Raw genomic sequence first — 24,846 nt, 5'->3', positions numbered from 1 at the left:
AGTGAGATACATTTGAGAAGTGAGATACATTTAATTCAAACATACAAGATGCAGATTCAGATACTTTTGTCAACTTGAATCTCTATCTCATAATTATGACTTACTATCTCATAATTATGACTTACTATGCCATAATTATGACTTAGTTGAGGACGTTTTTTTTTCTTCAGGTGGCGGAAATGGGCTTCCATAGGAATGGGCTTCCATAGGGGGGGTGTTTTGAGAGCTACATCGACTTTTCTCTTTTATCTCATGGGCGAATTTGGGAGGGGGGCGAAACGCGTCTTAGTAGAGCGGAGGAGGTTTGACCTTACCCGCTCTCCGTAGGCGCGCTAGGGAGGCCTCGCCACATCTGTGAGCGAGCAGCGAGGCGGAGTATTCATTAAATCCGGTGTTTTTCTGTGTTGGTGTGAGCTGTAGTCGCGGGGGTAATTTAATAAGAAGCTGTGTATTTAGTGTGTGGGGTTAAACTTGCGGGCTCGGGCTCTCGCGGCTCTGTTTTTGGCTTAAGAGTCGCGTTGAGGTGGGTCGGTCAGTGTAAACAGTAGCTGGTGTTATTATTATTATTGGGGAGCTTGGTCACAACAGTATGGACCTTCCGGCGGTAAAGATGTCAGAAATGTGCTTTTCTAGTCGTTTCTGTCGTCGTTAAAGGAGTTTACTGATGGAAAACCCTTCGGATATGTTCTCCTGGTGCTGCAGTGTTGTGTAAAGGCGCGGCGGAGCATCGTTAGTCTCTTTCCTATGCAATATTAATGAGTGTAGAAGAGATCAGCCGCGGTTACTAATCGAGTTCTAGCTTTAATTAACGGTTAGCTCCTGTCCTGAGATCATGGAGGAGAGTATAGAAAAGCTAGAGGCGGACGATATCGTCATCATTGTGGAAAATGAGGCTGAGAGCAAGCCCATTCAGGAGGCCAACGCCAAGGAGGAGGGCAGCCAGAGCCTGCTGGACATCTGCCCCCTGTGTAAGCTTAGTTTCCACAGCAGGGAGCCCAAGCTCCTACCGTGCCTCCACTCCTTCTGTAAGAGATGCCTGCCCTCGCCCTCCAGGAACCTGCTGTACGCTGAACAGGGGAACAACCTCCAAATGCCACCTGAGGGTCAAGCCAAGCCCTGTACGTAGCTACCAACTTTTTCTCTGCACTCTGACTTACCTGGTTCACACACTTTTAGGTGAAAAATTAAATGTTTTTACATTACAGAAATTTATTTAGTCAAATTCCTATTTTTGTAATTAACGTTATATGTTTATTGACTTACAGAGATTAATTTGTATTATAACCAATTGAAAATCTCTCGCCACATCAGTATTAGAGGGGGGTTAACATACTATACAGCTCTGGGAAGAAATAAGAGTGTTTTTGGTTTTGCCAAATTAAAAACCTCTGGAATATAATCGAAAGGGAGGGGGATGATCATAAGCCATCAAACCAAGCTGAACTGCTCGAATTTTTGCACTAGGGGTGGCATAAAGTTATCCAAAAGCTGTGTGTAAGACTAGTGGAGGAAAACATGCCAAGATGTATGAAAACTGTGATTAAAACCAGGGTTATTCCACAAAATATTGATTTCTGAACTTTTAAAACTTTATGAATATAAACTTGTTTTCTTTCTGTTATTTGAGATCGGTAAGCTCTGCAACTTGACCAGATTTTACAGATTTTGTTTATCTTATCTTGTGAGTTTCTCTAATGGAAGAAGATTTGATACCTGTGTCAGCCACATGTTGAGAGAGACAACGTCTGAAGATATCCATCAGTCAAATTCTAAGGATTTTGGATAATTATTTTGCAGAATACTAGATTTAGAAGCAAGGTACCCTTGTCCAAGTGTTTGTGAACATTAGGAGTCAGACATTATATCGATAAATCGTATTGTTTCGACTGGTATGGTATCATGTCAATAAGTGGCCTCAAATATCGTTTTTTTTTTAAATATATATTTTATTAAAACATATGCGCTCTATATGTGGCTTGATATCATACTAATGTACTCATACACAGCTGTAAAACTGTGCTCTCTGAAATGATGTTATGGTGGTGGTGGTGGTGATGTTGTTCCATCCAAAACTTTGGGGATGAGTTGAGGATGGGGAGTGGTGATGATACACAGTTCAGGCTTCACTCTGACACTGCTTCTGTGTCTTGAAATCACATGTTTAAAAAAGTTCTCCAAAACCTGGTTAAAATTTATCCTGTGTAATAAAAACCGTTGTTCAAACAAAAGCAGGATAAACAATTTTTACATACACTAGATTTTAGAGATAAGAGCTAATAAGAGGTGTCCCAATACTTTTGTTCATAAAGTGTAGCCTAGTGCTGTAGCAATAGAATGGTACTGTAGTTTACTGCAGGATTCTATACTTATGTTTAAGTGGTAACTGTAGAGTAATAGGTAGGGCTGGGTATAGTTTTAAAATTTTCGGTTCTTTGAATTTAGTACCAATATCCAAAGAATACTTTTTTCCAATACCTTTTTCTAAATTGTAACAAAAAATTACAAAAAGCAATAATTACTCTCACACAATGTATTTATTTAACAGCTGACATGAGTAATCTCATTCTTATACTATCATTATGAAGACCCAATCTTTTGGGGTCTTGTTGGAACAAACAGTGACCATGTTTGTGGCCCTTTAATAAGAACAAAAATCATTGCTTGAACTGCAAAGCTTTTTCCTACACATATTCCTTTATACATTTCAGTTTTATGAGTTCTTTTTAAGAAATATCAGCATTACATTGACAAAATCAAATTATGTTAGTGGTGTCAATCACTTAATAATTTATTATCATCATTCTTGCGGAGGAGACCGCACGAGTGAGAGCGAGTGGGCAAAAACATCCCACTACACAACTTGCAGGAGGCTTACAGTGCTATGTTAAAGAATATATGCCTTTAACACTAATATACTTAAATGAATCTGGGTCTATATTGGCCAATACTCAAGACTTTTAATTTTAATAAAAACAATAATAGATATACATAACATGATTAATACAAGTTTTAGACAGTGAAATTGCTCATAAGGAAAATCTTAGCCAGGGTCATATTTATGTAATATCCTGTAATGTTTCTCAGTCAGTCCTTATAGTTCTTTCACTTTCAGTAACAGTTCTGTAACTCTCAACTTAACATGAAATGTGTCCTGCAGAGGTGGCTTAAAATGCAAGTTACACTTCCTCTCTGTAATTCTCCCTTAATGATGCTTTAATTACCATATTAGAAGGTTTGTCCAAAAATACAACTAGTACGGTAATTATAGTAAGTAATTATAGTGTTTTATAGTAAATAAATACAGTAATTATAGCTAAGTAATTTCTAACCACCTTTGAGGACTATTATTGACTTTTGACTTAATTGCTAGTTAAATATGATTGATGACCATAGCCTACTTAAAAAAAATAGCTTATTTGTGTTATGCATAGTATATTAATATGGATTTCTGAAAAGTAAATCTTAATACATCCCTCATTTGTGCATCTGTTTTTGTTGTTGTTCACAGTGAACGTGATCCGCTGTCCAGTTTGTCATCAGGAATGCATGGAAGTTGAGGTCTTGGATAACTTCTTTGCCAAGGATAGTATGGAGGTGCCAAGCAGCACAGTGGAGAAGACCAGTCAGGTGAAGAAATAATCTGATATAAATCTAAATATTGATGACAACAGCTGTAAGAGAGTGCAACTCTTTTCCTCTCCTCATGTTTAATAAAATAGCTATTTAAGCACTGCTACGCACCGCCATTACACTTTGGTCGTGCGTTTCAATGGAGATCCACGTAAAAACGAGTGAAAATGGAGACGCTACTGACTGTGATGTTGCATGACCGAGAAAGCCAAAAACTCGCTGATCCTCCTATTTTTTCAATTGCGCTCCGGATGTAAGAGTTTTATCACTAAGGAGAAGTCCCCCCTGAGAAACGTATCCCGTTTGATAAGGGCTTGTATCTGTGTGTGGGATACCATATAGACATGAATATGACAGGGGGGTCTGCTAACTTTTTTCTGTTTTTTTTTTTTTCCTTCTGTAAATTAAATTGATCAAATTCAGTTTTATGTTAATTAAATCACCTACTTGTCTCTGTATTGTTCAAATGAAGATCAAATATACATACATTTACATGGTAAAAAAGCTTTAAATGGCAACTGTTTGAGTTGCTACTTTTAATACTGTTTAAGCTTTTGTCATGATATTGCTGTTGTCATGTTATTGCTATTGTCACATTCGTCCTGTGTTTGCTTACAGCTGTGTATGAGCTGTGATGACAACACTGAGGCAACTGGTTTCTGTGTGGAGTGTGTGGAGTTTCTGTGTGTCACCTGCATTGAGGCTCATCAACGGGTGAAGTTCACCAGGGATCACACCATCAGACAGATAGCGGAGATGTCTTCAGGTAGCCCCTCGTTTTATCATCTCTAGTACAAAATGAACTGTATACTACACTCAAAATGTTTATTTTAGTTTAAAATGCTTTCTCAAATTATTGTTGTTTACAGATGCAATGGGTGCTTCCACACAGAAGCCTGTTTTCTGTGATATCCACAAGCAAGAACCTTTGAAGCTGTTCTGTGAAACCTGTGACCGTCTGACTTGCAGGGACTGTCAACTGCTTAAACACAAGGATCATAAGTAATAAATTCACTACTTTTTTTTTTACTACTGCTAAATTTCATTACTTTCTCTACCACTTTTTTATTTCCTTTATATAATTTATATTTGTGTTAACTGACACTGTTGGCTTGCTTCACTTTGTAGTTATCAGTTTCTGGAGGATGCATACAGGAACCACAAGGATCATTTGGAAAAGATGACTGGTCAACTTCAAGAAAAGAGGAAGGCCATTGGAGATGTGTCGGACACAATAAACAATGGGTAATGAATGTACCTATTTGTGTGCATACAAATAGAGCACGCTCCTCAAGAGGAGATGTAGCTAATATGCCGTGTGCTTTAGATTTGGACCAACCCTTTAAACCAATTTCTGGTGCAGTATGATATGACTATACTCTTCAAGCATTTAGAAACTTAGTAGGGGTGAACTGCATATTTGGGAAAATATTTGTATAAAAGTGATGATAAAAATTGCTAGTGTACCCACACCGGTATCTCTCGTGGAGATAGTAAAATATAGCAGTCAGTATTACTTATTTCTAGGTGTAAGTTTACTACCTCCTTACAAACATCCTTTGAAAGTTTAATCAGGACCTGCAGAAGTTTTCTGTGAGACTGTCATGCTAATGAAGTTGCAGCAGCTTCAGTTTTTTTCCAGGCATAATCTGTTATAATAAATTCTTTGGAAATGCATTTAAATTCAGTGGATTTGAGTGTGTTTTTTGCACTCCAAATAAAGTTTGCTAGGCTAAATAAGTAAAATAAATAATCATTATTCATATGATAAGGGCTCTTATATGAATTTATGTTTGTATTGGCAGTTGAATATTGTACTCAGATCGAAACAGAAGTTTAATTACTATTTTTATTCCTATCTGTAGCACCTCCTACATTATGTAAAATTTCCTACTGTCATTTAAATCATTCATTTTAATTCTTTCTTCTACAGTCTTCAGCAAGTGGATGAAAACCGCAAGTCTGTTGCCAATGAGATTAAAAAGGCCATCTGCAATTTGATAATGGAAATAAACAGAAAAGGGAAGATCTTAATCAACCAGCTTGAGGTAAAACTGAAATATTCAGTGTCATTTTACTGAATCATTTAATAATGCATATAAAACAGGTGTAGTAACATATAGACTGTTCTGTTCATGTAGGCACTGACGAAGGACCATGAAACAGTCCTGAAGAAACAGCAAGAGGATATCTCCTCCCTCACAAAGCATCTTGATCATGTGATCAGCTTCACAAAATGGGCAACAGCCAGTAACAGTGGCACTGCACTCCTGTACTGTAAACGACTGGTAAGTATTCAGGCTTGATCAGGCTTTAGAAGTTAATGATAATTGAAGTGTTGGTTTGTTACTGATTTTATGTCCTTGTTTTTTTTTTTTTTTTTCAGATTATGTATCAAATCCAATACCTCATGCGAGCAAAGTGCAACACTTCTTATGTTCCTCAGAGTTCCGTTCGCTTCCAGTGTCGCTCTGCTTTTTGGGCTTCAAATGTTGATCTTGGTAAGACTAATTGACTAATTTTATTTTTTCCCCTTTAATGTAGCTGGTATGCCTTGTGCCTTGGATTTGGACCAAACTTTGAACCAATTTCTGGCCCAGTATTAAATGACTACTCTCTTCAAGCAAATAAAAACTTACTAGGGAAGAACTCCAAAATATTTGGCAAAATATTTGTCTGAAAGTAAAAAAAAAAAAAAAAATTGCTAAGGTACCCACACCTGTATTCCTCCCGAACACTTTTTACATTAAAGCCCTGCTCTATAGAATACTGGCAGTGAGCCGACAAACGGCAGGTTTAAGTTCATTTTTACACTCTGCTCACATAAATGAAGTAAAATAAAGCGTTCAATATTACTTATTTCTAGGTGTCAGTTTACTAGCTCTTCACAAACGGCCTGTTTGCAAGCTTTAAGATACGAGTTGTATAAAGATAAAGATAGCTGAGCTGAGTAGCATTAGCTGAGCAAATATAGCTTCAGTGTTGCCAAATTATCTAGCAATTTATTTTGCTAGATTTTTTTTACATATCAAACGGCTCTTGCAAGTTTTTTTCAAAAAAGCAATCACCTACTTTTTGAAGCAGCTTTAAAATTTTCTCAACAAAAAAAAAAAATGTGAAAATAGGAAAAAGTTAAAGCTCTCTGCCCCTTTTCTCTCTCTCTCTATCTCTCTCTCTCTGTAATTACTTTGTATCTCTTCTGTTTCAAGAGACAGAGCAGCACATTTAGCTCAAGAACACATGAAGTAGCTGTACCTGCAACTAATGACCAATCACTAATTTATTCAGGGTTCATATGGTCATGAAAAACCTGGAAAATCATGGAATTTGAAAATAGCAATTTCCCGGCATGGAAAAGTTTTGAAAAAATAAAAATACCCAAAACATTTTGGAAAATTGGACTACAGGCCTACGTAATGGACCATTAGGATCTGACACTCATTTTATTATTAAAGATTGTGTGTCAACATTTTATCTTATTTATAGTTTATTTAGGGGTGAAAAAGTGTGAAAAAACATTGTGTATTCTGCCTTGTGTCAATTGTTACATTTTATGCAGTTTGAATTTTAGCCAAAAGGTTTAATTGTGGTGCATCACTACAAATTATGAATTCTATGCCAGTACTGAGATGCTTTTTGCTCACTACAGTTGTACAGAGTGATTATCTGAGTTACAGTAGCCGTTCTGTTAGGTCCAACCAGTCTGACCATTCTGCTGTGTCTTTATTACACCATTCTAAGTAAACTGTGAACTGTTGTGCTGAAAATCCCTGAAGATAATGATTCTTGTAATACTCAAACCAGCCTGTCTGACATCAACAATCATGCTGCGCTCTAAATCCCTGAGACACTCCTTAAAAATTTAGGGATGCACCAAATATTTGGCACCCAAAAACATTTGTTTGAAAGTGGCAAAAAATGTTTTCATTCTGACTATTTGCTGTCCCAAATTGTCATGGTTAATCCATTTTACAGCTTCCTTATAATTGATTAGATTCCTAATAAATTGTTTAGAGTGTTTGCCAATTTTTTTATGTATCTTTTCTTCTCCCCAGGTTCTCTACTGGTAGAGAAAACCCCTGTTCGCCAACCGAGCGGCCCACAGCCGTTCCCTTTCCAACAGATGCATCCTGGACCCAGACCTGATGGGCCTCCAGGACCCTTCCCAGGACCGCAGTCTCAACAGCAGCAACAGCAACAGCAGCAGAGACAGAGCACTCTTGCCCAGCTCCAGATGCAGGTTGAGAAGCTCGCCCAGCACCCAAACCGACACCTTTCGCCCAATGCCTGGTCATGTTGCATGCGACCCCCCGGGCAGCTGCCCCCCAACAGGCCGATGCAGGGAGGCTCACCTTCCCAGAACCTTGCAAACATGCCCCAGCCAGCATGGAGGTATAACACCCCTCACATGAACACAAGGAGTCCCCCAACTCTGCTGCAGAACTCAGGCCTCCCACAACAGGTAATGATGCAGGCATGATGTATGTCCTAATGAGTGGTTTGGGTAACTTGCCAATAAAGAAGAAAATGGAATATTTGTATTTAAATATCCAATTATATATGTAAAAAACTAAGTATGGTTGGTGAACAAGGCACAAGTTTTTTTGTTTTTTATTGCATCACATAAAAACTTAATTAAAGTAACATAGGGTACTGCAGCAAGCACTTGGAAATGTCTAAGCAACCACTTGAGACACCATATCAATCCCATTGGATACCATAGCAACTACCTAGCAACACCCTTACCACCGCTAAGCTTGAAAAAGTTCAGAAAAAAATTCACTTTGACACATTGGCACTCATCTTTTTCATCATCCAGCAATCATTTTAGCAACACCGTAGCAACTAGCCTAGGGTACCAGAGCAACCACCTTTCAAAAACCTAGCATCCACTACGCAATACTGTAGCAACTAACTGGGATACCATAGCAGTTAGATAGCAACACCATAACAACCACCTTGGATACTGTAGAATCCATGTGGTGACAACATAGAAACCACTAAGAAATACCATAGAACCACCTAGGGTACCAGAGCAACCACCTTTCAAAAATGTAATAGCCACTTAGCAACACTGTAGCAACCAACTGGGGAAGCTATAGCAACTATGTAAGAAATACATTAGCAGGCAACTGGGAAACCATAGCAGTTTGCTAGGAACTATTTAGCAACATCATAACAACCCCTTGGATAACATAGCAACCATATGGTGACACCATAGAAACCACTTAGCAACCAATTAGGGTACCAGAGTACTACCTTACAACAACATGGCCATTAGCAACACTGTTGCAATCAACTGGGGGAAACTTTAGCAACCACCTAAAGCAACACGTTAGCAACCAACTTGCAAAACATTTTGCGTTTTCTTTCAGAAATGCGCTTTTTTTATTTTTGCCTTGTTTGCTTGTTTGTGGTTTTCATCACCCTTCACTGCGCATGCTCTGACTGCTTTAATCCTTCACTGTGGGCAGCATGTCAGCAGTGATTAAGTTGAGGACTGAATGGGCACATGTTTGCTCAGGGCCTGTGTGTGTTCACACTGGTGACAGATGTATGGAGTCAAAAAAGGGTCATAAAGATTTTGAGTTTGTAAAACAGAAGTCACAAATGTACTGAAACTTGTAACCGCGTTTAAACAACTGCATGCACGAAAATCCAAATCCACAAATTAACTGGAATGTGCAAACTTGAAACAGAAAGTAATATGAATAATAACTCAAATGTACAAATGTGAAAAAATATTTTAATTATATATAAATATATATTTTTAAATTTGTAAATCCAATCTCTTGAATGTGTGAATCAGTACTGCTCAAATGGCTCAAGCTGGGTCAGACCAAAAATCACATGGAATTTGTGAGGTTGTAAATGTGACAGTGGGTGTTTTTCACTGTGGAGCTAAAAATCCTCTCATTCATCTCCTCTGCTGCGTGTGCGAAGCTCCAGCTGCAGTTCCGAATTTTGACCCTGTTTTTACGCCTGATTGATGGACCAGTAGGAAAGCTTTATCTAGACCAATCAGATTACGGGGTTTGTTTAACCAATCAGAGTACTGGGCGTGTCGAAAGGTGTGGGCGTGTCGAAAGTGTGGCCGCCATTTTGGAGTCGGTCACCATGCGCCCCCCCCAGTGGATTAATTTACACTGAGGAAGGAGTTTAATAAACCGATAATATTCATAACTCATAACCAATTTTTACCCGATTTACACGGTTTGGTTTTTGTTTGCTTAACTTGGCTTTTGTTTGCTTAACTTAGCGTTACAGGTCTCGCCACCCAACGATGAGACCTGCTGAATCAGAAGGCATGGCGACACCCCAGTGCCTTACTAGTGTGGCATAATGCACATTATAATCCGGTGCGCCTTATGTATGAAAATAGACTTTTCTTGATAGTGTGCCTTATAATCCATTACGCCTTTTAGTCTGAAAAATACGGTCCACCAAAAAAAGGGTGATCACTCATTTATTCATTGAGAACAACCATAAAAACCTTCATAGTGTATGTGAACCCTTGTGTTAATGATCATGAAAAAGCAAATTCGTCTACAGTAAGGCAAACAACCTACAAATGGAGACAATTTAGGACTGTGGCTACTCTGCCAAAAAACTGGCTGCTTAGTCAAAATTACCCCAAGAGCACAACAGAGACTCATCAGTGAGAAAAAGAAACAATTTAGAGTGATGGACAAAGATTTGAAGTCGTCATTGGTCCAGGCTAACATCTGTGTTCATGAGTCATGTACAAGTGTCTGTAGCAGCACACCACGAACGAAGCCTGACTATTTTGCTAACTATTTCATTGCTTGATTACATTTATGACATTTTTACAGGAAATCTTGAAATTCCAAAGGGTTCACATACTTTTTCTTTCTTCATATTGATTAAAACTAATCATCTTTCAATTCATAAACTCTATTTTTTCTCCTCAGACTTTAAGAGGACTCATCAACAATTCCAACAATTTCCCTCCTAAACCCATGGACGTGCTGCAGGGACCATCCCGCTATTCCCAAAATGCACCTCTCTCAGGTCCTGGCCCTCACCCTTCCCAGTCCTCTCTACTTCAGGTAGGCAGGGAAAGGCTTCTGCAGGTAATTACTATGTTTGCAAAATTCATTTGACGTTAGTCAGTTTTCTAATTGCTTTTCTTGCTGCTACTATTTATTTTTATTATTCTTAATATTGTCACTTTCTGTAAACGTTGGTGACTGTTGGTTACTCTTGGAGTTCCACAAGGTTTTACTCTAGGCTCCATGAAACTAATGTTAATATTTATAATACTGTAATTCTGAAGTGTAGCTTACAGACAGGTTCGAACAGGTAAATCACTAAACACATGTAATGTTAGGACGATTACAGGTGGAAACTTTATAGATTTTAGTCTCTAATATTTTAATGCTAACAGAATTATTTTTTGAGGTCATCTGGTGTACCACCGTGGGATGCTACTAGTACCACCAATGGTACCCGTACTACAGTTTGGGGAACCACAGTATTAGACCCATAATCCAATACCATAATCTAATTAGTATGTCTCAAAAGTGTGTGCACTGTGCACATTTCGGTAAATATTATATTCAATCTTTTTATGGGATAAAACTATGGAAAAGTGAGATGCCATTTTGAAAATCCAGTTGCCCATATGAGAAAAATTTACCAAAAAGCAGGACAGTAAATCTAATACTGCTATACAATCTCTGCACTGAATACTTTAAATTATATATCCAGATTTCTGTGTGTGGCTGTATAATTACTTTTTATACATAATTATATGTAGTCTGACCAAAGGAGGATGGGTCCCCCTGTGAATCTTTTTTCTCCCAAAGTTTTTTTTCCTCCATCTCTGTGGGAGTTTTTCCTTGCCCTGTTTCTCATTGCGGGTTGTGCGTTTTATGTTTGATTCTATGTCCTGCTGTTAGATTTCTGTAGCTGCTTTGCCACATCATCAGTTGTAAAAAGCATTATATTAATTAATTTGATTTCATTTGAACTTGATGTACTGTACCCTAACCCCAGTGGTTATATTTTAGCAGAGGAACATGATGGAAGCTGCGTACCTCAGCAGGAGGCCTGAACCTGGTGGCCCGATGTCTATTTCTGCACCAAGACCCAGTTATCCTCCCCCTGTGCTCCCCACACCTGCCGACAGAACTGGTATGTATGATTGGAAGATGCGTATGATGATTCTTCCTACTCCAATGCTCCATGTTTTCTTAACCTTGCTATTAAAAAAAATTATATTTAATATATATATCCTAAAGTTTTTTTGGTTTTTATATTCAAATTTGATGGTTAACGGACCAGTAAAAATACTCCAAATGCCTAAAACGTATAGAATGTTTTTACAATAATTTTCATTACATGTAAAGTGAAGAAGGTCTTTCCTCTTTCTGTGTAAGGAATGTGAGTTTTTTTTGGGACAGTCGTAATACTCTTTAGTACAATTATTTTGGAATCATAACTATAAAAAAATCTTAACTATTGAGTAGAAACAAAAATTGCTGCTTATTTAAAACATTGATACAATAATACCTGTTCTCAAGAATTAGTAATAGAGGCTTTGGCTTTAGCATCACCTAGTGGTATGTTTTATGTTGAGACAAACAAAAAAACAGGTAGCTGTAGAGGAAACTCAGGTCTTTGCTTGCTTACTGCATGAAGGTGGTTTTCTGTTGCTACATGTCAATGTTAATCCTCTTTAAAAAAAAAAAAAAAAAAAAAAACTCTGAGCGGCAATGGCTTTGTGTACAATATTACTTAGACTATTATGTAAAGCTTTGTGTGTATATTTTATATGTTAAACTATTGCACTCCAAATATCCAGGGTTGAAGTAAAATAAATGATACTGGATAGATATAATCTGTCTCCAGTAGATATTTAATGGGAAATTAGAACAGTGTGAATAATTCTTTTGCTACAAACAGCAAAAAAGTTGTACCCTGGGTGCCCATATGACCATGGTTTGTATGTACATATGGTATTTTTGCCAAAGCGATATTTTAACATTTTTATTTGTGTACTATACAATATAGCACACCCCTACAATTAAGACTCTTTGAGCCCAGATACTAGCTGAAATGAGCCACACAATAACTCGTATAGCAAGAAATATTTTAAAAATAATAAAATATATAAAATAAACACACAGAAACTTCACCTACGTTAATGCCTCTTCTTTTGTTTTCCAGCACCAGGAAAACAGGCGTCTCCCATGTCTGCTGCTACCTCCTCAGAAGGAAAGACAGGGTAAATGTCTGCCTTTAGCACTTCTCATCCTTATCTATTGTTGCCTCATCCACGGTTCTGTTCTAAATGCGTTTTCGCTCTTTCCAAATTAAGGGCCGGACCCTGGAAGCGCTCGGAGCCTCCGCAGAGTGGGCCATCGAGCCTCACTGCGAAGAGGAGGCGGAAGTCATCCCCAGGGCCTGTCATCGTCATTAAGGATGAGCCAGAAGATGATGATGAAGTTCGTTTTGTAAGTGTTTGTTGTCTTGTTGTGCTGTTATGTAATTCTGCTGTGCTGATTCTTCTAATTTGTATGCACTCCAATTCCAAATACATTTACACTGGAAAAAAAAAAAAACATCATGGTACACACAGTATGTAAACAGTATGTAAATTGATCAAAGTGTTATGTCAGAGGACTGTCTTGGATACACACACCTGTATTAGTTTTGAGGTGTTATCTTGTTAGTGAGGTTAAACATTGAAGTGTGTGTTCCAACTTCCGTGAAGTTTGATGATCTGATGGTGGGTGTAGGTGGATTGGACATTCCATTTCACGGAATGTCCATGCATTTAACATTCATCAATCCAGTGTCGCATGTGTACTGGTTATAGTTATAGAAGGCATTAGCATCGACCATGCTGTCCACTGTGGGTGGTAATTAGTGTTCCACCAATACTGTATCAGTGTTTATTCCAGTACTGGCACCTACACACAGTATCAGTGTCTGCAATAGAGTACACCAATACCAGGAATTAGTTTCTGGAGCACTAGATGACTGAAAGCAACAGGATGTCCACTGTGTGGGATTATTATGCTTACCTACCTGCATGTTTTACTGCATTGTGACACTTTTTTTTTTTATAACTATGGAAATTTAAAGTGCAGTTTCTCAACAAGTAAATGCTGTTCTTTCAAGCCTTTTATGTTTTATTTGGGATACAGACTACTGCCTTACCAAAATAAAACCTATTAAAAATAAAGTACTATAAATATCAGAACTTATAGGCATCCATCGAGTAGCTAAGTCAGAGTTGCTGTCTGTATCGGTACCCTGTATTGGCAGATACTTGAAAATCTGTCATCTGAATCCGTATCATAAAGGAAAAAGTGGTATTAAGCATATCTAGTAGTAATGTGTTCTGGCTAAAGTCGTCTGTGTGAACAGACTCTGGAAATCACATCAACATTCAGTACTGGAGGCCCAAAGTTGATATTCTGCAGGTCCGGGCACATTTTTAAGCTTCCATTGTATATGGCCGTGTAACTAAACTAAAATCGCATTATTTTTGCTATGTACATCCTGTGACACATTCTGAACTGCTCCATTTTGGTTCTTGAACTTGTGTCCAGGTTGCATCAAGTTGATGTATGAATGGTCTGGAATAGACTGATTGACAACCGAGAATAGATTGGTGGCAGCTGGAGAGACAGCGGACAGCCCGGAGAGACGGCAGCGGGGTAGGGATGGGTAATGACCCAACCTGCATCTTCTGAGAGGAAGAACCCACATTTCCAGGGATCCCCAAGATGGGGGTAGGGGGAGGTATGAGGATCCCACACAGACAGACCAAAGGACACTGACACACAGCGATGGAAACACAACAACGAGTGCACAATGCTTTTGAGGCAAAGTGTGCAAAAACCCACAGGCCTTAGTATACACCAGGCCATAAAGAGATGTGTGGGGATGGTACCTGTAACATAGGTCTCAAGAAAAACCCTTGGTGCGACACAGGAGGAGCTAAGCCTGGAGCCAGACCACAGCACCCATAACCTCCAAGTGACACAAGGAGAAAAAGTGGCTTTAGTTTGATGAAGACACCATCTGATCAACGCCTCCAGACAATAACCACCATTATTACCAGCCTAGCAGGACTGGAGAAGAGGGCAGGGAAACCTCCCCTTCTCCCCTACGCCATGAACAACAGGCTAAACAAGATCAACCAGCTCAGGCAAGAGCTGATGAACCTGAGAAGGAGATTCAAGTAGGCAAGGGAGGGAACCTCTATCAAAGCTGTGCAACATCCTCTGTAAGAAGCTCATGACACTGAGGAGAGCGGAGTGTCCCAGGAGAAGGAGGAAAGAGATCCAGGGAGTGGACTGCCTGCCTAGCAAATCCTTTAGGGTTCACATAGCAACTCTTAAGGAGGAAGCAGAGCCGCCACCCCATACCTTCTGTGGTGGATCTATCAAGCAAGATCTGGGCCACTGCCTGCACCTCATTGATCCACCTGCACCATCTCTGGACTTTGATGAAAAGAAGCCCAGCTGGAAGGAAATCCAGGAGGTGTTCAAGAAGGCTAGGGTATGTTCAGCCCCAGGACCAAGTGAGATACCACACAGGGTTTATAAGAATTGCCTAAACCTACTCCACAGGCTCTGAAATATGCTGAAGGTCATATGAAGGAGGAGAAAGTAAGCTCAGCATTGGCAGTTTGCAGAAAGGGTGTGCAACCATTTCTCATTGAAAGTTATTGTTCAGCATTGTTTCCAGGCATCTGTCTGGCTTTCCCGAAGATGCCAAGATGTCTGGAGCACACAGGTGAGGTTACACAGCTGATCAGGGATGCATAGAAGAACAAGGGGCACCTAGTGGTCCTGTGGTTGGACCTTTCAAAAGCCTATATGTCCATACCACACAAACAATTTTTTTGCTGGCACTACGTCTTAGACGAGTCCTTATTCTGACTCTCAAGCCGCAAGGAGGGCACTGGAGCACAGGGATGTTGTGGGGCAGGTGCAAAATGGGAGGGCAGGATTAGGTTTAGGTGATTCTTGGAAAGCATTCGGCAAGGCCACATCACCTGAGAAAAGGCGTATGGTTACAGGGTTTATTCGTGAGCAGGAGGAGGAAGCAAGGAGGGCAAAAGCAGCAGGGCAGAGTAAACAGGGGCAGTGGATGAGATGGGAAAGTGTAGAGAAGCGGAGAATCACCTGGCGAGAGTTATGGGGATTGGATACAGGCCGTATAAAGTTTCTTTTGGGAGCTACATATGATGTTCTGCCAACGCCACAAAACCTTGCTCAGTGGGTGGGTGAGGATCCAAGTTGTAAGCTATGTGCAGGAAGTGGCACGCTGAAGCACATTTTGTCGGCATGTAAGGTGAGTCTATCCCAGGGGCGCTACACATGGAGGCATAATCAGGTACTTAGATCTCTTGCAGGTGCACTTGATAAGAAACGGTTAGAAGTTAATAACATGCCCGTGGTAGGTTGCAGTAGGGTAATAACGTTTGTGCGTGAGGGGCAGCATAGTGGAGAAACAGCACAGTGCTTGAAAACTGCTGGTAAGTGGGCCAATGCACGAGATTGGAAGTTATTAGTGGATGTAGGTAGTAAACTGCAGATCCCACAGTGCATTCTGGTTACAACCTTGAGGCCGGATGTAGTGTTGTACTCTGAAAGTAAGCGGATAGTGTATTTTATAGAGCTGACTGTTCCGTTTGAAGACGAGGTAGATGGAGCTTATGAAAGGAAAAGGCTGAAGTATACAGACTTGGTGGCTGAGGTGAGAGAGCGTGGGTGGCAAGCGTATATTAGACCGGTAGAGGTAGGTACTAGAGGCTTTGTTGCGAAGTCTGCCACAAGACTGCTGTCTGAATTCGGAATTAGAGGTCGTGTGCTAAGGACTGTAGTGAAGGAGTTGTCAGATGTAGCTGAAAGATCTAGTCAGTGGTTGTGGTTCAGAAGGGCTGAGGCTGTGTGGGGAAGGGAGTGAGTTTGTGCTTCTACAGCAAGCTTGGAGGGGGGTGGGTCTGGGACGCCAGACTTCACTGTTGAGCCTTCTGGAGGTGTCGTGGGCCTAATTCAGCGAAACACTGACGAAGGAAGGTGCCTGCCTGATGACCCCCGAGAAGAGCTTGCACTGAAGTTTGTGTTAAAGTTTGGATGAAGGGGATTGGTGTGGTCCTGCTCTTGTAATAATTTGTCTCATGAGTTTTTGTAGACGTCTGAGTACTTGGCAGTTGAGGCACGGACCATGAACATAGTTCGCTATGCTTCTGGATTCTTGTCGAGCCAGTATCAGATGGTAGTGGTTGCTGTGTTCTGCTCACGCAACTTATAATGTGATTTATTGTGTGTGATTGTGCTTAGGTAAGTGTGTTGTTGCCATAGTTAAAGGAAGTGAGCTTAGATTAAGGAGGGATTTTATGTGTTCATAGGTTATTTTTTGGTAGGTCTGTTACTTGGCAGTTGAGGCAATGGACCATGAACATAGTGTTAGGCTGTGCTTCTGGATTCTTGTCGAGCCAGTATCAGATTGTGGTGGTTTTGCTATTGTTGTTAGTTGAGTGAGTAGTAGATCCTGGCTGAGCCCTATGCATAACCCCAGCTGTTAGGTGCAGGATTTGTCAATTTCCTGTATTATATTACTTACTGGACAACTATGACATTTTCAGTCTGAGAGTCTCTGCTGGGTCTACAACAAATCAGACTGGCACAGACTTGAGAAGAGGATCATCACTGGATGCACAATTTCATTGATCTTATTTGCGTTTGCCATGAACATGCTGGTGTCTGCAGAGGTCCGGTGCAGAGGACCCCTCCCCAAGTCCAGTGTCCGCCAGCCACCCTATAGGGCCTTCAGGCATGATCTCACGGTGACAGGTGGTGTGGATTTGAATTCTGAAGGGACTGGAAGAGAGCACCCAAAGGTCTTCCAGGCTGGGATCAAGATGAGGATATGGATGTATTATGGATATGGCACAAAGCACTGTTGGGATCAGTGACTCATGGAAGAGCTGGCCTGGGCAGTGGCACAGCATTTCACTACAACAAGGCACAGGAGAGACTGGAGGTACAGCAAGAGGGACAGGCATCAGAAAAGGAGGAGCAGGCCAGCAGGATGGTTGGAATGTTGCAGCAGGGAGCCTGGATAAGACGTGAGCATGCAGTAGACCACAAAGTCTTACAGGCGGAGCTGTGATAAGCAGAACTCCACTGTATACGATTGCTGATCCAGTGGAGTCATCAGCCTGTAACCTGTGTCCGAAGAGGGGGACCCTAGAACACATCCTTAACTGCTGTTCGAAAGTCCTGGGTGAGGGGCACTACTGCTGACGCCATGACCCTGTCCTAAAGGTCATAGCGAACTCAATCACCTGTGGAATTGGCCACTGTAACAGGCTCTGCCAAGTGAAGAACATTATTGCTTTCATCTAGGATATGGAGAAGCCATCATCAGCTGCCAGGGCCAACTCATCTGACCTGCTTGAATTAGCAAAAAAAAAATGGGAATTGAAAGTTGATCTGTGAAAGCAATGAAATTCCTAGATACTGTCATCACCTCAACACTTGTAGAACTGTGGGTGGGGTTGGCTACCTGGACACGAGCTGGGGCCCGATCAACCCGATCACCTGGGTGAGAGTATATGATGTTTGAAAGACCTGAAACACTGCGTCCAGGTTGCATCAAGCTGATGTATGTTTAGAAAGTGCTAAATTATTTTACAATACTCCCTTTTTTGGCTTTTAATTGTGTTTATAATGACAGTCATGCACTCCTATTGTGTCTGCTCTGTTCTAGACATATTTTCATGAAGGCTGGCTAGCTTAACCATAATTTTCCCCTTTTAAAGAGTTCCACACTGCAGTTATTTAAACCTGCTGTTAATTGCTGAAAACGTTCCTCGCTGCTGTAAGTTGTGGTTAAAGAGGAATTCCTCCGAAGTTTTTCCAAAGTTGATCCATAATTGCTTTGTTAAGAACTAAACAGGGTCATTCAAAGTGGTTTGATGTCAGATGTGCCTTTTTAGAGTCTGAATTATTCACAGCAGGGGTGATGAAACCCAGACGTTTAAAGTGTTTAATGCCTCTAAAAAGCTACATCACAAAGTGATTACATAAAATGGTTGCAGATATGCTGGCAATTTCCTGAGACAGTGTTTTATGATCAGTTTGGAAGCAAAGCTATACGCAGGATGATTTATTTTTATTTTTTTTGCTTCAGTTTTTTCTTTATCTATATAACCATAAACAATTAGGTCTGTGCGATATTTATTTCGATATTATTCAAATATATAAGTGATTCTCTACTATGATTTAGATTTTTTAGTTCTTGCATAACAACTTCAGTTTTTTTTTATTTGTAAGCAGACAGCACTGTTTAAATATAGATGCTGCCAGATTGAATTTCAGTGGATAGTATTGTGTATCTGTCAGAAACCTGTAAAGATGCACAGCTCTGGAAAAAAAGTGAGACCACTTAACAATGATTTCTTTGATTTTACCAAATTAAAACCCTCTGTAATATAATCAAGAGGAAAATGAATGATCACAAGCCATCAAACCAAGCTGAACTGCTTGAATTTTTGCACCAGGAGTGGCATAAAGTTATCCAAAAGCAAGGTGTAAGACTAGTGGAGGAGAACATGCCAAGAGGCACGAAAACTGTGATTAAAAATAAGGTTATTCCACCAAATATTGATTTCTGAACTCTTACAACTTTATTAACATGAACTTGTTTTCTTTGCATTATTTTGAGGTCTGAAAGCTCTGCATCTTTTTTGTTATTTCAGCCATTTTTCATTTTCTGCAAATAAATGCTCTAAATGACAATATTTTATTAGGAATTTGAAAGAAATGTTGTCTGTAGTTTATAGAATAAAACAACAATGTTCATTTTATTCAAATATATACCTATAAATAGCAAAATCAGAGAAAATGATTTAGAAACTGAAGTTGTCTGTTCAGTTTTTTTCCAAAGCTGTATAATCTTCATTATCTCATTTTGAAAATTGCATTAAAACAGTAATTAGCGTAATAAAATTAATTTGGTCAAACTAATTTGAATAACCTGTCAGGCCTATAGGTTCACTTTGGATAACTATTTTTTATTTATTTATTTATTTTTATTACTATTAAAGAATGCCCCATTTCACACCAAACACTAAACGACTACACTGGCACATTTTAATGCATCCTCAGTGACATAAATAGAATGCATTGTGGTAAAATAACTTCTAACCATAATTATTAAAGGTGTATTGGATTTACCCCTCATTCAAACTGTTACTTTTTTACTTTCATAGCCCCTGAAATAAAACCCTTTTTGGACTCCAAAAATCATGTTAAACTAAGTAGCTTTGGAGTTTTAATTTCATATTAATAGTTGAAATATTCATATTATAGGGTTTAAGGAAATAAATGCATGTTTGATTTGTCCAGTGTAATCCAATGTAAGTCTTTTAGATCATGTAGCAAAGTCTTTAATGTAATTTCTTATTTTCTTTGTCTGTGTTTGTTTTGGATCAGGTACAGACCACTACAAAAGCTAGTCTTCCAGACAGTACGGGTGTGCAGTCTCAGACGCCTCAGCAGGAATCTTCTCCCGGAGCGGAGCAGCAGACTGATAGGACCCCTGACCCTGAGGAGGATCCTAATGAGGACTGGTGCGCTGTGTGTCAGAACGGAGGAGAACTGCTCTGCTGCGACAAATGTCCCAAAGTCTTCCATCTTGGCTGTCATATTCCTACTCTCTCTGCATCTCCAAGGTATTCCCTTCTAGTATAACTAATAGTAATGGTCTGCAGTAGGGCTAAACGATGGCCACAGAATTTCAGGATATTTTGTGATGATAATATTCATGGCTGTAAGGAATCATTTTTAAGTTTAAAAATATCCTTTTGCAGTAGTGTTAAATGTTTCTAAAAACTTTGGACCAACGCATTTGGGGGAATATTAGGGATGTCCTACTTACATTATTTGCACGAGTACGTAATATGATTCTGAGTATTTGCCAATAATCATTCCCGTACTAATACTAGTACAAAATAATAATAATAAAAAAGAACACATCTAATTCTCCCTTAAGGTTTTATATATTTATATATATTTTTTTTTATTTCATATTTCTTTCCCCAATTTTATCCCCAATTTACACAGCAAATTACCCAACCCATTCATGCCTGCTGCCTGTTCCCTCTCTACTCCACTTAAAGTTACAGATCAGCAACAGGAATAAAAAATTCTGCATGTTTAAAAATAGATGTAAAAACTAGATAAACATAATGAAACTAAAGGTTTGGAGGAAAAAAACTGTTTAATTTGTGTTTAGGAAAATAATGATTTTAAAATGAAGTTCAGAGCCAATTTAATGATTTTATTAATTATATTTTTAAAGTTGCAGATTTACTTACATTTTAATTTACAATTACATTTAGAATTTGTAGGAACAATTATTATCAAACATGAAACCCTTTTATGTAATGCTAAATAGATTTAGGTGTGTAATCAGGCAAAACTACCAAAAGAGGTTAAAGCTTCACAGTTAATAATAGACTGCTTTCAATACAGAGTGCTTGTATTCTATTTTAAAAATCCATATTCTATGTCAGAATTCTATGTCAGTGCTATACAATAAGGCGCACCTCATACATGTCTTAAACTCACTCACTTACTCACTTGCTTTAATATGAAGTAAAAGGCCTGGGGAAAAAAAACTGCACACCATACTGAGTGATTGAGTAATTGATTGATTGTGTTACTTTACACCTGTACACCCTGTGTTTGACACTTTGTTGTCTCTGCAGTGGTGAGTGGTACTGCACTTTCTGCCGTGACCTCGACTCACCGGAAATGGAGTATGATGTTGATGGAGGAGGAGGTTTTAAAAATGTGAAGCAGGATCCAGATTCAGATGCATTCACACCTGTGGATAAAAGAGTATGATCCATTTTTTTTTACTGATAATCTGAATTATTGCCTTTTAGCTGTAGTACTTCTGTCTCATTCACATTTATTCTTATTCTCCCAACAGAAATGTGAGAGACTGTTACTCCGTATCTACTGCAATGAACTTAGCACTGATTTCCAGGAGCCTGTGACTCCATCTGTAAGTTTGCTCAGCTAATTTCAGGTCATGATCTTGATTCACACATTTAAGAACTATCTTGGTATTCTTTTTGCATTATTGTCAAACCTTGAGTATGACTTTTAGAATGTGCTTGTCTGAATTGGTTGCATGCAGGAAGCATGTAAAAGAGGCATAAAAGGTCTGTTATGCCAGTGTATATATATCATTTGTTTATTGTGAGGAGCAGTCTTAGAGCTTCATCTGAGTACTTGGTCCCGTCTAAAATTTAATGGTCTAGATTAAATTGCTAAATATTCAGGAAGTTTTTTTTTGTTAAAATATTGCGATGTCATTCTCATTTTCAGTCAATGCCGGAATATAATGAGATTATAAAGACCCCAATGGACCTGCTCATGGTGAGGAACAAAATGGAAGGCAAGCAAAACCCGGGTTACAAGAGCACTGAAGACTTTGTGGCAGATATGAGGCTTATTTTTAAAAACTGTGCAATTTTCCACAAGGTAAGGTTTCTGAATTATTTATAATGATTTACATTTATTAATTAAAAAATTAACAGTCTAGCAGACATAAAACAAAGCACATTACAGTGGATTCTCTTCATATACAGCTTTGGAAGAAGTTTCTAAATCAGTTTCTCTGATTTTGCTATTTTATTTTGCTTTTTTATTCTATAAACTACACACAACATTTCTCCCAAGTTCCAAATAAAAATATCATTTAGAGCATTTATTTGCAGAAAATGAGAAATGGCTGAAAAGATGCAGAGCTTTCAGACTTCAAATAATGCAAAGAAAAAAAAGTTAATTTTCATAAAGTTTTATGAGTTCAGAAATCAATATTTGGTGGTATAACCCTGTTTTTTATGTTTGCATGTTCTCCTCCACCAGTCTTACACACTGCTTTTGGGCAACTTAATGCCACTCCTGGTGCAAAAACCAAGCAGTTCAGCTTTGTTTTCAATTTGTTAAAATCAAAGAAACTTCTCATTTTTAAGTGGTCTCTTATATTTTTCCAGAGCTGTATTTTGAAATGATAGCAAACTGTCATTACATTTTAATTATGAAACTTTAAACAGCTAATCATTTTGTTAGCTTTTTTTTTTTTTTAAGTAAATAGCACTTTGACTTTGACTGTCTTAAACATCGGCCGGCACCATGTGTTGATACACAGACTGTTTAGATTCCTTAACACACAGCGTTTTCATATAGACCAGAGTTACTGATGTATTTTTTGTGTGTGTGTGTGTATCGTTTCTGTTGCAGGAGGATGCAGAGATGTCCAGTGTTGGTGTTAATCTGCAGAGCTATTTTGAAGAGCAGCTGAAGCTCTTGTATCCAGAACGAACCTTCCCTGATGTAAAGAAGGAAAGTACTGCTGCAGAAGTAGAACCCCCACCAGCAGCTCCTGAACCGCCTCAAACAGCGACAGAACCCCTTCAAACAGCTCCAGAAACCCCACAGGCAGCTCCAGAACTGCCACAAACTGATCCAGATCCAGCAGATACTGCTTCTGAACCTACAAAAACTGTGCCAGAACCTCCACAAACATCTCCAGAACCTTCAAAAACTGCACCAGAAACATCTCCCAAAGCAGCCTCTCCAGATCCACCTCCAGTGGAAGAGACTACGGAGCCTCAGATTGGAGCCCCTCTTGAAGAAGAACCTCAGATTGGAGCACCTGTGGAGGACATAGAAGAAGCTGAGGAGGACGCAGAAAGCTCTGAGAAACCGCAAGAGAACTGCAGCCCAGAGAAAGCAGCAGAGGAAGAGAATGGAAGTAAAGATCAGGAGGGCTGATTATTAGGCAATTTGGAAATGCTTCCTTGTTATCTCTCTTTCTCTCTCTCTTTCTCTTTCTTTCCATTTTCTTTCCACCATTTCTGTCTTTCTCTCTTTCTCTCTTTCTCTCCTTTCCAAAAACTCCAAGAACCTGATCCTGAATCCTATAGACATGACGTATGAATTTTGCAATAATAATAATATTGTATACACAGTCATTGTAAAGAGCAATACAGCTCCTTAGATAATATAATATTGGCATAATAAATGCTGATTATGTAAAAAGATGTACTTTGAATTATGTTATGTTAATGATAAATAGAAAATGAGATGATAATGATGATTAAATGATGTAGGCATTAGAAGGAACTGCATCAATTCCACTTTGACACCAACTACACATCTACTTTGTGTGCTTGTTATTCTTCTTCTGCAAACCATGGAATATTTGTTTTAGTTTATTTATTTATGTTTTGTTCTACGTTTTAATGTGAACAGGTGCTCTGGAAAAGGAGCACCTTTAGAAATGAATTCCATGAACTGTTGAGCTTTGTATAATGTGTTGTTTTCACCCAAACACTAGTTGGTTTGGGGAAACTGGATGAAGTGGGACTGCGTTGGGGGTAAAAGCATTAAAGCTCATTTCTTAGCACCTTGATGTGTTTGGACTGCATTTTTTAAAACGCACACATTCTCACACAGTGAAAATTTGCATTGTTTTGTATTGTCTATTATTTTTGGAAGATGTTGATACTGGTACTCCAGACCAAAGATGAATAGCACTATCCAGACTGTTTTATAAGCAACAAGTACAAAAAGGGTCTGTCATGTATGTATTAGGTTGTGTCAGTATATTTCAGTGAAGTAGCATTCATGCACAAGTACTTGTATGATTTAACAAATGATACCTTTAGGACCATATATTTTTCTGGGACGTCCATGCCCAGCCCCCCCCTGCAGTTGGTCAGGTCTAGGTTCAGCAACAGTATGTGCTGAAAGAATGAGGTCAGCTGACTACCTAAATATACTGAATATAGACCAGGTTATTCCATTATAGAGCTAACTCCCTTGAAAATCTTTGGAATGTGCTGGAGAAGGCTTTGTGCAGCGGTCAGACTCTACCATCATCAATCAAGATCAAGATTTTGGTGAAAAATTAATGGAACACTGGATTGAAATAAATATTGTGATGTTTCAGAAACTTATTGAAACAGTGCCACAGTGAATGCATGCTGCTATTTAAGCTAAAGGTGGTCCAAAAAAATATTAGTGTGTGACTTTTTGTGGTAACTTTTTGACTTCTGAGTTTTACATTTTACTGTTGCCGTCATGTGTTACAATTAGATTAACGAGCCCCTCAAACTCAAAAATTTTTAGTCTACAGCAGAAA

At 39.0% G+C, this 24,846-nt stretch overlaps 1 protein-coding gene across 4 annotated transcripts; it reads left to right on the top strand.

Annotated features, from left to right (window-relative positions):
• The first annotated feature begins 305 nt into the window (after positions 1–305).
• On the top strand, positions 306–24,108 carry trim24 (tripartite motif containing 24). Of its 4 annotated transcripts, none has more exons than XM_007237085.4 (18): positions 306–1,118; positions 3,509–3,627; positions 4,249–4,396; positions 4,500–4,632; positions 4,759–4,875; positions 5,564–5,678; positions 5,772–5,918; positions 6,017–6,131; positions 7,686–8,092; positions 10,563–10,700; positions 11,667–11,787; positions 12,823–12,880; positions 12,974–13,109; positions 20,118–20,356; positions 21,395–21,527; positions 21,622–21,696; positions 22,023–22,178; positions 22,941–24,108. In XM_007237085.4, the coding sequence occupies exons 1-18, from the start codon at positions 833–835 to the stop codon at positions 23,472–23,474; spliced, it is 3,177 nt and encodes a 1,058-aa protein (XP_007237147.2). In that variant the 5' UTR covers positions 306–832; the 3' UTR covers positions 23,475–24,108. The 4 variants fall into 4 exon arrangements, with proteins under 4 accessions (XP_007237147.2, XP_007237146.2, XP_015457870.2 ...); XM_007237084.4 differs by having other exon boundaries at positions 11,664–11,787; XM_015602384.3 differs by having other exon boundaries at positions 10,563–10,724.
• The last annotated feature ends 738 nt before the right edge of the window (positions 24,109–24,846 follow it).

Source organism: Astyanax mexicanus, chromosome 2 (assembly GCF_023375975.1).
Source record: "Astyanax mexicanus isolate ESR-SI-001 chromosome 2, AstMex3_surface, whole genome shotgun sequence".
NCBI classification, from domain to species: domain Eukaryota; kingdom Metazoa; phylum Chordata; class Actinopteri; order Characiformes; family Acestrorhamphidae; genus Astyanax; species Astyanax mexicanus.
The sequence above is the reverse complement of the archived record's forward strand: the minus strand, read 5'-3'. Positions and strand labels throughout refer to the sequence as shown.

Coding starts and splice junctions, on each gene's coding strand:
- trim24 (XM_007237083.4), top strand. CDS start 833: ATGGAGGAGAGTATAGAAAAGCTAGAGGCGGACGATATCGTCATCATT. Junction 4,397..4,499: donor GATAGCGGAGATGTCTTCAG/GTAGCCCCTCGT, acceptor TGTTGTTTACAG/ATGCAATGGGTGCTTCCACA. Junction 13,110..20,117: donor ATGATGATGAAGTTCGTTTT/GTAAGTGTTTGT, acceptor GTTTTGGATCAG/GTACAGACCACTACAAAAGC.